Source organism: Macrosteles quadrilineatus, unplaced genomic scaffold (assembly GCF_028750875.1).
Source record: "Macrosteles quadrilineatus isolate MER2022 unplaced genomic scaffold, UCM_ALF_1.0 Scaffold_2__2_contigs__length_208266976, whole genome shotgun sequence".
NCBI lineage: Eukaryota > Metazoa > Arthropoda > Insecta > Hemiptera > Cicadellidae > Macrosteles > Macrosteles quadrilineatus.
Window position 1 is genome coordinate 33890509 of NW_026542595.1, and position 14626 is coordinate 33905134.

The following is a 14626-nucleotide window of genomic DNA, read 5'->3' on the forward strand; positions in this document are numbered from 1 at the left end:
ATCCAACACCAAAACTTGTGTGACCTTTTTCCTTGATTACATTTTGTTGCAATTTACCCTTGTAAATTAAACTGAAGTTTTTTAAACCTCATTTAAGAAGCAGGAAGATTTGGTGGATTTGAGATCCGATAATTTGCTTTGACACATCACCAATAAGATGATAAATGTTGAACATTGGTCATTATGGTTTTTGTATCCATGTATGGTAGAACCTCCTATACCTCGGGATAATTGACTGTGGAGACTGTCTTGTTCCATGCCTGTACGTCAGGCTGAATAAGTCTCAACACAAGTCCCTGGATTATTTGTATTTCAAATGAAAACATGTGTTCCATTTATTTTCCAAGTGTGTTTTTATAGTAATGCATTTTGTCTAATTGTAAATGAGGTTTTTACTCATGTAAAACTTTTATTGCTGCTTTCATCATCTGACCTTGTGATCCAATCACAGCTTGGTCCCACACCTGACGGAAATGAGGAGTTCTACTATTCATGAATCATGTTTTTAGTTTCTAGGTTATTGATTGTAATTGTTGTGAACAATTAAGTGGAATCTCAAAATGATAAAAACCAATTACAGTATACCCTCTATAATTCGGCACTGCGCCACTCTGGTACTCCAGTAATCCAGCGTCTTTTGACTGGTGTGGTCTTCCGCAGTTGGCGCAAAATTCTAATTATCTCTCGCGGCTGTGAAGACATCATCATCAACTCTCGGGGTCATAGAAATGTCATCGTTGGAAAAAACATGATCATTTCCCGGAGTCGTGTGGACATTATCGCTCCGCAGTCATGGAAGCGTCATTGTTCTCATGCCCGATTGTGGCAATATCGGTTTCCGATTGCACAACCTTCGCAGACGTGTTTTGTGAATTTTAATTGTTTTTGTTTTCATTGATGACATTCCGGTAGTATGACGGTCTTATATCTGCCGCTGCCGGATTACTGAGAGTCTACTGTACTTAACATGGTGAGATTGTTCCCAAACAGGTCTTGCCTTATTTTTTTAAACAAAATCATTTAACTGCATTCATCATTTCACTATTAAGAGTTTATCATGGTGACTATGTGTGTTATTGTAGCCTTATACAGGAAAGAATTTTTAGTCTGTTTACTATACAGTAGTGTCAGTTTTGGGTGACAGTATTTTACGTAGAAGGTTTTGGTAGGACAAGTAAGGTTTAAATTAAGGCTATTGAAAATCAAAGGTGCCAATTCATTTTCATGTTTCTAGTCAAATTAGTTAGGCTATATAGTCAATATATATTTTATGCAGAATTATACTCTTTTTATTTTTAGGATTTTCTTAGTTACACTTTAACAGTCTTTTGTATAGCTCCTTATATGCTTTCTTTGATGCATTGTATAAAATAAAAAGCTTTTATTGGATGTTTAACAGGAAACTACCTGTCTATTTTGTCTTTTCAGAAGATGAGGCTTGATAAGAAGAAAAACAACTGATAGAACCGTTTGTACCTTTGGTTGCTAGTTGCTAGACAATTTACAATGGACTTACCGTTTCAGTAGAATATTATTTTTTATAAAATAATGTTCTATTAAAATACTTTGGTATCTTTAGTATTCATTCAGAAACTGAATAGTATTCTATTATAAGTGTTAGAACTACATTACCTACAGAGATCAGTTTTCCGTTTTCGGAAATGACAATAAGGAATTAATTTTTCAGCCTTGTATTCTTCTAGTGCCTCCCTTAAAATGTCAACAAACTGCACAACTAACTGGTTTTGTTGGTAAACCTTAGAATGGAGCACAATTTTGTTTTTAAATTAATTATCGTGATGCCGTTTTTTTATAGCACAGTCTAAAGTGTATTTTTGTACATGTCAAATGTTATTTGTAAATTTTTATTTAGCATATTTTATTGTTATTAAATAACCTGTTTACAAACTTATTTCTTTTATTACATCCTAAATCCTCCAATTTACTGCTCTTTACAATTTGCCAATAAAGATTTAGACCAAATATTTATAGTAGCTAATTTAACAAACCTACTACTATTACAATCCAAAGTGACTTAGCATTTCATTTGCATTTTCCTACTAGTAATTGCTGGCTGATAGTAAGGGAGCTGATTTTGTAAGAAAAACTATTTGTTGGGAAGTGTCAAGAACATAATACATGTTCTCACCAATCAATCAGATGAAGGACAAGAATTTAACAGTGAAAACTGTAAATGTGTGATTTGAACTAGGTATTGTGTTAATTAATTGTCTGTTAGAAACATTCCTAACAATAATAATGAATAGGAAAATTTTATATTTATGTTTTATGACTTGTATTCTGATTAATAAAATTTTGTCATGGTCTATTGGTGTAAAATTTTGAAACAAGTGGGTCATTATGTATATAAACTTAAAATTAACTTAACATAACTTAACGCTCAGCAATTTACAACCAAAGCAGGTCTGTTAAGAAGAATAATTATTTTATGTGGAGAAAATGTATTACAATTTAATAACAAAATACTCATACAGCTATACTCTAAATTTAACATAATTGCATTACAAAATGAGATAGATATGTACTATGTAACAAAACATGGAAAAATATTTGTTGTAATATTTTTTATATGCTTCACAGTTAATAACAAACATAAATTTTCACAGTTCATTTTCCAAAGTTTCAAGTCTTTCACTGCATAGCTTGAGATCTGAAAAAAAACAACATAAAAATACATTACAATAGACATAAAGTATTCTAGTTATTGGATGTCTCAATATATCCAAGTATAATGCTAGATTGCATGTTACATCCAATAATACTTTTGTCTTTAACCATTTCCTAGAACTAGGTTTATCGATAGGAGGTAAATCCATTGTTCCAGTACAAAACGTCTTTTGATTATTTGAAGCCTATTTCCTTATTTGTTATGAGGCCTATCATAAACAAAACTTAGCCAAACTGAACTAATATAACTTAACCTAATTGCCACAGCGGTGTAAAGGAGTCTTCTTAAAAATATAGTATTGATATGTAACACATACTAATAAAAGCGCTATTACATCACCTAAAAATGATTAGAAATCCAATATATGTTTATCTAACTAATTAATCTAAATCCCATAAACGGTTCCCACACTCCGCACTGCTTGCATTTACCACTTCTAACTACACTAGACCTACGTCGTGGACCTGTTTACCTCCCGTCCCTCAGCATTTTAGTATTGCATGTACATTAATCTAACTGCCACAAACTGTTCCCACACTCAGAACTTCTCGCCTTTACCACTTCCTACATCGTGGACCTGTTTCCCTCTCTTCCAATAGCATTTTAGAATTGCAGATACATTAATATAACTGCCACAAAGGCTTCCCACACACTGGACCGCTCACCTTGAATACTTCCTTCACTACTTCCTACATTGTAGACCTGTTTCCCTCTCTTCACATAGCATTTAAGTATTACAGATACATTATTTCCACACTCTGCACTGCTCACCTTTTTACTTCCTTTACCACTCCCTACGTCGTGGGCCAGTTTCCCTCCCTTCGCATAGCATTTTGGTTATGAAAATAGACTAACATCTTTGACTATTAAATGCCAACATTAAATTGAATAATGTAAAAAGCTGCTTATAGTCCAGCATCTATAGGGGGTTGAGTATGCACTGAAAGTGTAAGTCTTTTTGACTTTTGATTGTTGTTGGGGGCATCTTGGAGATGACAAAAACCGATGTTGTCGCCCTCCCAGCAGGTGCACAACTTGGGGGGGAGGGGGGGGAAGGTGCTCTGAGACGCGTTCTAGAAAATCGCTTATATCTCGTGAACTAGACACGATAGAAACAAGCTCTAAACGGCATTGTATTACCAACTTCATCTGCTTTAAAAAAGTATCCAGGAAAAGTCCAGTATTAATGATATTAGTTGAGTTATTTAACAATTTATTTAAAATTTTGAATAAAAACCCCTAAAAAACGTTAAATTATCCATTAAAACCCCTTTAAAACAACAAAAAGTACAGTTTTTCATCGTGCATTATACGTTTTACACGCTAAAGTGACTTTATATGGTAATTATATCGAAATATTACAAGGTTATGCGAGGTTTCCGATGAAGCGGCACGGTGACGCGGATGACGCCACTGCGCGGCAGAAATCAGAGTGTAGTACAGACTTATAAGCATTGGGTATGTACCGAAAGTGTAACGCATTTTGACTTTTGATTGTTGTTGGGGGCACCTTGGAGATGACAAAAACCGATGTTGTCGCCATTTCATCAGGTGCACAACTTCGTGGGAGGGGGGGGGGGGGGAAGTAGCGCTGAGGCGCGTTCTAGAACATCGCTCATATCTCGTGAACTAGACCCGATAGAAGCATGTTTTAAACGGCATTGTATTATAAACCGCATCTGCTTTAAATATTATACGATGAAAAATCCCATATCAATGATAAAAATTGAGTTATTTAACATTTTATTTGAAATTACAAATTTAAAGTCAAAATACCGTTTATCTACCTAAAAAACTCTCATAAAACAATGAATAGTACTGTGTTTGGATTGCATTCTATGTTCAACACACGAATTACAAAAAAGTAAGCGTACTGTACTTTCCTCAAAATAATATGTACGGTGTTCTCGAGTTTGCGAGAAAATAATTATAAGCTGTTTTTAACACTATACTATTTTAAAAATAAAATTTAAACAAAAATCTAGGTACAACTACTAAAGAAAATGCTTAAGTTTGAAATGTATACAGTTTTTACTAAAATAATATTAAAATAGACTTGGAAATGCTGTACTTCATTTTAAAACTTACTACCATGTAAACTACACATAAGAAAACAATGGATACTATTTCAGTCATCTTGTTTGAAACGGTCTTAATGATAAGGATTTTTACAATTATTAAAACATTTGCAGTAGGAGCAGCAGGATTAAGAAGAAAAGGATGCACCTGCAATGACAGCCGCTATATAGCAATCACAACTTATCCATCTACCGTCAAGGACATTAGTAAAATGCCTTGCACACCGGACAGCTTCAAATTACACCTGTTACGGTGTAGTGCCCAATTATATTTTTGAAAAAAGTCCTTGACAGCAGAAATAGAGCCTTTAGATCTATTCCAGTACGGATTTTTCAAAAACAGCTCAGGAAAATTGCGCCCCCTTCCTATGACACTGCCCCCGGCTCCTACAAATTTGCTAAAGCCATGTAAATGCAAGACTTGTTCTAGATCAACTTGTAGCTGCTTTTCAAACAAGTCATCCTGCAGATCCTACTGCAAATGTTTTAAAAATTGTAGAAATCCTTATCTTTAAGACCGTTTCAAACAATATGGCTGAAATTGTATCCATTGTTTTCTTATGTGTAGTTTATATGATAGTTAAGTTTTAAAATGAAGTACAGCATTTCCAAGTCTATTTTAATATTCTTTTAATAAAACCGTATACATTTCAAACTGAAGTATTTTCTTTGGTATTTGTACCTATATTTTTGTTAAAAAATTTTATATTTAAAATAGCCTAGTGTTAAAAACAGCTTATAATTATTTTCTCGCTAACCCGAGAACTCCGTACATAATATTTTAAGGAAAGTGCAGTACACTTAATTTTTTGTAATTCGTGTGTTGAACATAGAATACACTCTAAAAACAGTACTATTCATTGTTTTATGAGAGTTTTTTAGGTAGATAAACGGTATTTTGACTTTAAATTTGTAATTTCAAATAAAATGTTAAATAACTCAATTTTGATCATTGATATGGGATTTTTTATTGTATGATATTTAAAGCAGATGCGGTTTATAATACAATGCCGTTTAAAACATGTTTCTATCGTGTCTAGTTCACGAGATATGAGCGATGTTCTAGAACGCACCTCAGCGCTACTTCCCCCCCCCCCTCCCACGAAGTTGTGCACCTGATGAAATGGCGACAACATCGGTTTTTGTCATCTCCAAGGTGCCCCCAACAACAATCAAAAGTCAAAATGCGTTACACTTTCGGTACATACCCAATGCTTATAAGTCTGTTCTAGACGCTGATTTCTGCCGCGCAGTGGCGTCATCCGCGTCACCGTGCCGCTTCATCGGAAACCTCGCATAACCTTGTAATATTTCGATATAATTACCATATAAAGTCACTTAAGCGTGTAAAACATATAATGCACAATGAAAAACTGTACTTTGTGTTGTTTTAAAGGGGTTTTAATGGATAATTTTACGTTTTTTGGGGTTTTTATTCAAAATTTTAAATAAATTGTTAAATAACTCAACTAATATCATTAATACTGGACTTTTCCTGGATACTTTTTTAAAGCAGATGAAGTTGGTAATACAATGCCGTTTAGAGCTTGTTTCTATCGTGTCTAGTTCACGAGATATAAGCGATTTTCTAGAACGCGTCTCAGAGCACCTTCCCCCCCTCCCCCCCAAGTTGTGCACCTGCTGGGAGGGCGACAACATCGGTTTTTGTCATCTCCAAGATGCCCCCAACAACAATCAAAAGTCAAAAAGACTTACACTTTCAGTGCATACTCAACCCCCTATAGATGCTGGACTATTAGTTCTAAATATATACAAATATATTTTTAATGTAAAGGTGAATTTTAATACTGAAAATAAACGGTATATAACTGCCGACTAACATTGTAAAGTTCAATTTATTATTCTGAAAGTTGTGAAATTATAATGATATATATTCATAAACCCCAAACCGTTTACTCCATGAATGAAAGAGCTTAGAGTAAAAGTCGTTCTCTCTGTCTTAAAAATTGTTGGTCGCAAAACGTAAACAAATAAAAAGAAGAAGAAGGTAGCTTCTAATGTTATTCATATGGGACGAATTTAAAAAGTTTTTTTTATGGTTTTATATGTCTGTACTAACAAGCTTACCCCTATATAACCAAGATAGCCTATTACACTACTGTACAAGGTATATAATACCACACAGAAGAGTAGTGATCTGGGAGTCTGAGGCAGTGAAGGTTTGTTTGTGTGTTAGGTCAGTCTGACTGTTGAAGTAGGTGAGAGTGACAGTACAGTGAGCCCCATGTCTCTGTGTAGCAACATCCACCAGTCGTGAGGTTCGTAGACTCTGACGGACCAGACGAGACGTCAATGCTGCCTCACGCTCACTGTACACACGACACAATGCTTGCCCGTGCTCCCGAGGAAAACCTATCTGTACCAACAAACAGCGACAAGAAACTATGTTAAAATAACCACATATTGCCTATTTAATCTTGTAGTATAAACAAAATGCTTCACGAGGGGACCCGTGTGAAAATTTAGCGTTTAATAGGGTCCACAACTCGGGTCTGAGACAAAACAAATACTTAATGATATACACATTTACTCTACAGAGATTATGTCTGTTTGAGATAGTTATTAGGTAGGCTAATTAAAACTACTAATTCACAGTAAATTAAGTATGTTGCTTTTCAAACACCATAATAAGTCATTTACTTACCTCAATCAGGTTAAAATCACCAAAATAGTAACTCATTTAAACCCCATTTTATAAACCATTTTGTCTCTTGTTTACAATTTGGCTTTGATTAAGCATAGTAAGAAGGATTCAACTAATAGGAACTGTTCACAATTAAACCATTATAAAGAAAGTGGGTCAGAATCACTAAATCAACCTCTAGAAGTATATCAAACGCTAGGGGGGCAAAACCCTAAAGGAAATTACCATTTTAGTTACCAGTTGTCTATCCACTAGATCAAAAGCTTTAAAATGACACATAATCGGTTAGGTTGGATGGCTGAAAAGAGATTTTAAAGAAACCCTTCAAGGGAGGAGGGATATGGAGAGAAACCCTTATTATATGAGTATAGATGGATAAGTTCACCACCCAATAAAAAAAACCTTGATATTGCCTTTTTGGTAGGCCCTATTGCAATTAGTTTTTTGCAATAACATATTGAGACGATGGCACTGATGTTTGATTCATTTCTACTAGCCTAGATGGCGTGGATGGCAATCAACTGTTTATTTTATTAGAGAATATATTTTTCATCATACTGTCCTGAAAGCAGCCGTTTTTAGTTCTCTAAATCGTCAGCAAAATCACCATTTTCAGGTAGCTTCAAATAGGAAAAAGAAAAAACCTATGGTGCATTTTTTGGTTCGGTAACCTCAAAATTTTATCAGTGAATTATGGAAACGCTACTAACTACACAATATTTATGTTTGTATATTTGTAATAGTTATGTCTGTAAAAAAAAGTAATGTAAACATTTATGACGACTTTTTACAACCTCAAATTAGGTGGTCTAATTTTATAACGATTAGAAGCTTATTTTCACAGTATGATGATAATAGTTGTTCATCAAACGGAGCGAAAGTGTCTTTTTGGTACTTAATCATATTTTCCTTTGCATAACAAAAAGAGCCACTTTCGCTCCCAGTGATGAAAACTACAATTACAATATTACGTGAAATTTTTCTTTTACCTGAGAGCAAAGCAAAAATATCGTTTCATTTATTTAAAATGATACAGACAGTAGGAAAACAAGACAATAGCAAAACATGTAATATCCAGCCATTGAGTATTTGCACATTTTTCTCAATTGATCAATTATTAGTGCCTAGAAGCTACTCGTACCTGCTGTAGTTCACGGGTTAAGGTGTTCTCTGGTACACCGTACTTGGCTGCACTGGTCAGAATGTATGTCAAAGCTGATACTGTTGCCTTCACCTCGTCCTCATCTAAAGTAAAGGAATACACTACAGAATCAACAAAACTAGACACCTCTCCTAGAACTAATGGACACCACAACTAAAAGCCATAATTAACAGACTTCTGAAAGTCAGCTACACCCTTGGTATAGTTGGAATATACAGCTTTTAAAAGCCAAATTTAAAATCATTACAAGAGGTAAAATGATATGAAAATTCGGATTCTGGCCCCTAACTTGGCAAATTTTTCTAAAACTTGAAAATGCAATCAATACAATCATTTTGAAGCTGTACATCTTTTGTTAATAAGCCTATTATAATGTAAACTAGTTACATATTGGATCCTAATTTCTACTTTACATTCAATGATAATTTAAAATCAAAATCATGCATTGTTAAGTTGTTCTTGTAAGATTTTGTAATTTTAAATATTTTTTTACAATCAATTTCACCTGTTATAGATATATTGTTAAATATTTATTGTAAGGCAATAAAGTTTATCAGAATTATAATTAGACTAGCGGAATACCCGTGCTTCGCTACGGAAACTTGCAAGTTGGTTAAATTTTTTATAAATTAGTGTTTAATTGCAAAAAACATGTTTTGCTCCAGACGATGTCATATTAAAGCAGTTATTATAATGTCTCACCCGGTACATAAAGTGTGTATGCTCAGGGTGGTTGCCCATGACCAGACTGCATAAAAGTTCAGGCAGGTGCTGCAAAGTAGTACAGTAGTTGCACTTTACCACCGTTGCAGCACATGCCCGGTGTTTCTTCTCTTCATTTTAAGGCCTTGCAGTACTTGCATTTAAACGTCTTGGTACCTATCGCCACCGAGCTATCTCCTTCATAGTCTATTTTCAGATTTTATGTCATTGCTGATGGATTTTTCACCATCCATTGAATCTTTGGGGAATGTCTATCAGGATGAGTTTGTCCATACTTTTTGTTGGCGTTCTTTGCCTGCTTTTTCCTTTGTTTGTCTGTACACCTGCTACGCCGTTTACACCTTGGTTTATTACGTTGAGATTGCGGGATCTAAAATGTCGAAGTGCCTGCTAGACAGGGATTGTGTAAATCTTGGTATTACGTTCATCACCAAACTTGACTTATAATTCACCATTCCGATAAACCTCCAAAACAAATGTGAATAGTTGTCAACCAGCTCACACAACCCACCAAAGGTAAACGCCAAAGGTAAGGCCTAGACATTTCATAGAAGTATTCCCTGGAATTAAGGTAATTATTTTCGCTACTGTCGTGGGATAAGATTGAGAAAAAGTCCCAGTTCCTCACAACATGTTCAACAATTGCTTCGCACACAGTTAGTGTATGTACGTTTGTAAGGTGAATCATGAATGAGAGTGAAGTAAATAAACACGCACTATCTCCTCTGATGTAAATGATATTGTGTGGAACAAACTCGCCATTAACATTTTAAAACCTCAGTGACCATACTATGAAGCGGTTTAAACGACTACAAAGCAATTAAAAGGACTACCTATATCATAGATTGTTTATCCCCTGTTGTGGGTTGTTTTGTTATATATAGTAAAGTTTTGTTAGTTTAGTTTGAAAGTGCTATGTTGGCAGCACTGGTAGCACCAGCTCACTTTGATTAAGAAGGAGACTCGCTCTCTGCAAAATGGACTTAGAACCGAATTGTAAAATCTTTAATAGAGCTCCTAATAAATGTATGTTATATTAATATGTGAAGTTTTAATTAAGCCCCACTTGCTACAATAATAACCATAAGGACAACACAACATGGCGCAGTCGGTAGGACCCGAACCTTTGAAACTTTGTTAAATTGTTAGAGAAGGGAGTATGTTTTATCTATGGTTAGAGGATAAAAGATTTAAGGGGGAGGTGTTGTGAGTTGTTTTGTTATATATAGTAAAGTTTTGTTAGTTTAGTTTGAAAGTGCTATGTTGGCAGCACTGGTAGCACCAGCTCACTTTGATTAAGAAGGAGACTCGCTCTCTGCAAAATGGACTTAGAACCGAATTGTAAAATCTTTAATAGAGCTCCTAATAAATGTATGTTATATTAATATGTGAAGTTTTAATTAAGCCCCACTTGCTACAATAATAACCATAAGGACAACACAACATCCCCAAATAGTACCAGATAAACATCATTACCAGTAATATTTTCTTGGAAGAAAGATAAACGGTTATATTGGAAATACACAAATAACTACCAACAACGGCTAAAAACTGACAATAAACAATGTTACTCAACATATTATATATATTGTAGTTGGAAAAAAAAGGTTTGGACTTACTGACACATAGATACATTAATAAAAATAATATTTATGCAGAAACATTTAAATTGATTTTAACTAACTGATCTCCAAGATAATGAAGCTTCTATTTGGTAAGTGAGTTTGAGTAGATATTGAATAAAATACAAACTTCCTCAAATTATTTGTTTTGGCAATCATATTTCTAAGTGAACTTAAAATACCCCCCCCCCCCCCACAGCAACAAGTCTGCAGACTAAGCAAATTTTCATTTGTCTGATTTGATTTTCAATTAAATCCATTTCAATAACATTACCTTTATTGAGTATCTAGGTTTGCTGCTAAAGGGAGGGGGATGAAGTGTGTTTTTTTAGAAAATGTTAATAGCTTAGTTTAAAATATGTAAATTTGCCAAGTTTGATCAAAATATATCCATAAACAAGCAAACTACAACAGTTTACTAATTCTCTATTTAAAAAAACATGGGAGTATTTAAATTTACAATTTTATGAAATTTCCCCATAACCAATACCGTACAAAAACACTAAGATACTAAATTATTTGTTTTTTATGCTATATAAAATAGTATAGAGATAAATTGGGAATTTTCTGGTTTTCAAAGTAAAAAATGAGAAAACCCAATTTTTACCCATAAAACCTTGTTCCCATGGTCTGAGCACGCAGGTTCACGAACTTGTTTGGATGTAGGTTTACACGTTTGTACCAAATTTCATAAATATCGGATAATTTTTGCTTGAGTTATTGTGCTAACGGACAAATTTATATATATATATATATAAATTCGAACGGATGGTGTTTTTGGCCTCAAGGACATAAAAACTAGTGGTGTAGTGGTGCGTTTCCACTCTGCTTTTTCCTAAGAACCTATATATTGGTAAGCAACCTGTATTATTCTGTGAAAATGGTGAGCATTCCCACACTGGAAAATTTACGACTACACCATTGATCAAAACGAAAAAGTAAATCAGTCTCTGGTCCAGGTCTACTATGAGACCTACTTTAATAGCTTAAGCTGGGTTTTCCTAGACGCGGAGTCGGCCAGCGGAGAGCGGAATTGAAATTAACATGGCATTCCGCTCCGCTGCTAGGAAAACAGTAACATTAAATTACCTAAGACAAGCTGAGTCCGCTCTCCGCGTTCCTCTCTCCGCTGGCCGACTACGCGCCTAGGAAAACCCGGCTTTATTCCCTACATAGGAAATTCTCTAAAACTTACCGTACTTTGGCAGTTGAACAAATAATACAACCTACTTACCAAATTTAGCATCAGAAGTCAGCTTCTTAACTTTTTCATACTGAAAAACATTGATTAATTAAATTGTTGCATTACTTATTGAGTGTGTCTTATACATACTTTGTTAGTGAAAAGTAGCAATCGATATTGATTATTCACAGACTCTTGCTTGTATTGGGCAAAGCAGCTTTCAAGCCCAGGGGAGTGTGTGCTCTATTCAACCAGATTTTGTTGGAAAAGCATAAACATTGTTCATATCAATGTTCAACATTTCCATTATGTTACTCTATATTGTTTTTAAATTAATGTTTTCAATTTACATTTATAGTTCAGTTCAGCTAAATAATTAGTTCACTGAACTAAATGCAGCAATCACCAAAATAAAAAGCTGCATTTTAACATTTGTTTTATAAATGCTTTTTGTAATATTGGAATGTAAAAGGAAAGTCTGTACTCTATCTATAGAATAAAACTAAAATTACCCCTGCTGCAGCAAACCTGCAGACTAAGCAAATTTCCATTTTTTTTTCTTTTTCAATTAAATCCATTTCAATAACATTACGTTTAACAAGTATCTAGGTTTGCTGCAACAGGGAGGGTAACAAAGTGTGTTTTTTTAGTAAAATATTAATAGCTTAGTATAAAATAAATAAATTTGCCAAGTGTGATCAAAATATATTCATAAACAAGCAAATTACTACAGTTTACTTATTCTCCATAAGAATAACGTGGGAATTTAAAATTAACAATTATTTTATTTTCTCCATAACCAGTAACCATACAAAAACACTTCAATATAGGCTACTAAATTATACTTTTTTAAAGATCTTCAAAATGGTTTAGGGAGAAGTTGGGAAAATGTTTTGAGGGTCAAAAATGAGAATACCCTCGCCGCAGCAAACCTGGAGACTAAGCAAATTTCCATTTACCTGGCTGGATTTCTACTAAAATATTCCCTGAAAATTGTCAAATCATATATATATACGTGACAGTGTTTTTTTTTTATTTCACGATTCTGAATCAACCACTTGACGGATTTTCATGATTTTTGTCTTGAAAGAAAGATAATTCTAAGAACTAGGGAATGTCGAAGCCATAATTTTAGTTTAGGGTTTCAGTTTTTTAGAAATCAAGTTTTAAATTTTAAAAAGTCTAGCAGCCGACGCTAACATTCTACTCTAGCTTTTGGTATAATACCATTTGCTTAACGTAACAGCTGTAAACATTCAGCGTTTTCGATACAAATTCAGCTTTTGGATGAAAATGAAATGACATATGTAGAATTCACTTATTTATATTATGAGTAATGCTATAATCATTGATACAATCATTTATTCGGTTTATTATTATTATTCTCCGTAAGAATAACATGTGAATTTTAAATTTAAAGTTTTTTTATTTATCTCCTTAACCGTTAGGCATTAAGCAACGCTTCAATATAATTTTTTTTTACTCTACAAATGTGAAATTTTATGTTTTTAGAGTCAAAAATAGGAAAAACTAATTTTTACCCCATAAAAACCCCCGTTCCCATAGTCCGATCATGCTGGTTCGCGAACTCGTTTGAATAAACGTAGGTTTACAAGTTTTTACCAAATTTCATCAAGATTGGATAATTTATGCTCGAGTTATTGCGCTAACGGACACATGTACATATATATATATATGAATTTGAACAGATGGTGTTTTTGGCCTCTGGGGACATCAAAACAAAAAAGTAAATCAGTCCCGGGTCCAGGTCTTACTATGAGACCTACGGTAATAGCTTATTCCCTATAAATGGAAAATTCGCTAAAAGGCACATATAATCCTATCGCATAAAATTAATAGTAGAAGATTGTAAGATACACTTAAACTTTTACTTCCACTATACAGTTCTTTTACTCTACTTTATACAGCTAACGTTAGTTACTAAGTAAAATTGTTTTATATCTGCTAGAGTGGGCATTGTGGAGTGACTTGCAAAGAGTAAGAAGTCTGAGTTTTTGCAACATTTTGGTTAGTATGAAAATCAGTTGTAGTAATCTTTGGAAATATAACTAAGTGAGGTATTAACAAAAATATATATATATAGAAAACTATTACATATACGCTTGGAAAGGCAATAAAGCATTGTACTTGTATTGGTACACTGCTGGTTTATTGTCCTAAATGTGTTGTATATTTTAAGTTTTGTGTAAGGTTGGAAAAGAAGTTTAAAGTAAGGTATTTCCGTGATTCGGTGGCAAAGGTAAGTGTGTTACAGTAATTCCATCTGTTGGCCAGTACAAAGGCGTTGGTTGGGATTGGATTACCTTGCAGACGCTACTTGTCACTTCCATATGTAATCTGCCCTCAGTCTAACACTCGCAACAACCAACTGCCTACAAGAACAACTGCCCAGTGTAGACTAATAACATTGATAATAACACTATGTCTTTGGGCAGGGATGTACCCAATGGTACAGTCAGCAGTTAAAATGTTAACTGTTAAAA

The 14626-nt window shown here is 34.0% G+C and overlaps 2 protein-coding genes across 5 annotated transcripts in view; one reads left to right on the top strand and one right to left on the bottom strand.

Moving 5' to 3' along the window:
- The window catches only part of LOC128986957 (mitochondrial coenzyme A transporter SLC25A42), a 36504-nt gene that overhangs the window by 20316 nt on the left and 1562 nt on the right, over positions 1-14626 (top strand). The window contains exon 9 of one of the 2 annotated variants that reach the window (XM_054407587.1): positions 1429-1902. The exons of the other annotated variant lie outside the window; for it this stretch is intronic. Within the exon in view, the coding sequence (XP_054263562.1) occupies positions 1429-1442 (14 nt within the window). The 3' untranslated portion in view covers positions 1443-1902. Of the gene's footprint in view, positions 1-1428; positions 1903-14626 lie in introns of those variants that run through there. 2 annotated transcript variants of the gene reach the window in all.
- LOC128986958 (COMM domain-containing protein 4) overlaps positions 2452-14626 on the bottom strand; it is a 106585-nt gene continuing 94410 nt past the window's right edge. The window contains exons 7-10 of one of the 3 annotated variants that reach the window (XM_054407591.1): positions 12174-12213; positions 8574-8677; positions 6912-7144; positions 2452-2671 (exon numbers count right to left, since the gene is read on the bottom strand). In XM_054407591.1, coding sequence (XP_054263566.1) covers positions 2653-2671; positions 6912-7144; positions 8574-8677; positions 12174-12213 — 396 coding nt within the window. In that variant the 3' untranslated portion in view covers positions 2452-2652. Of the gene's footprint in view, positions 2672-6855; positions 7145-8573; positions 8678-12173; positions 12214-14626 lie in introns of all 3 variants that reach the window. The other 2 variants (XM_054407589.1, XM_054407590.1) reach the window with 2 other exon arrangements.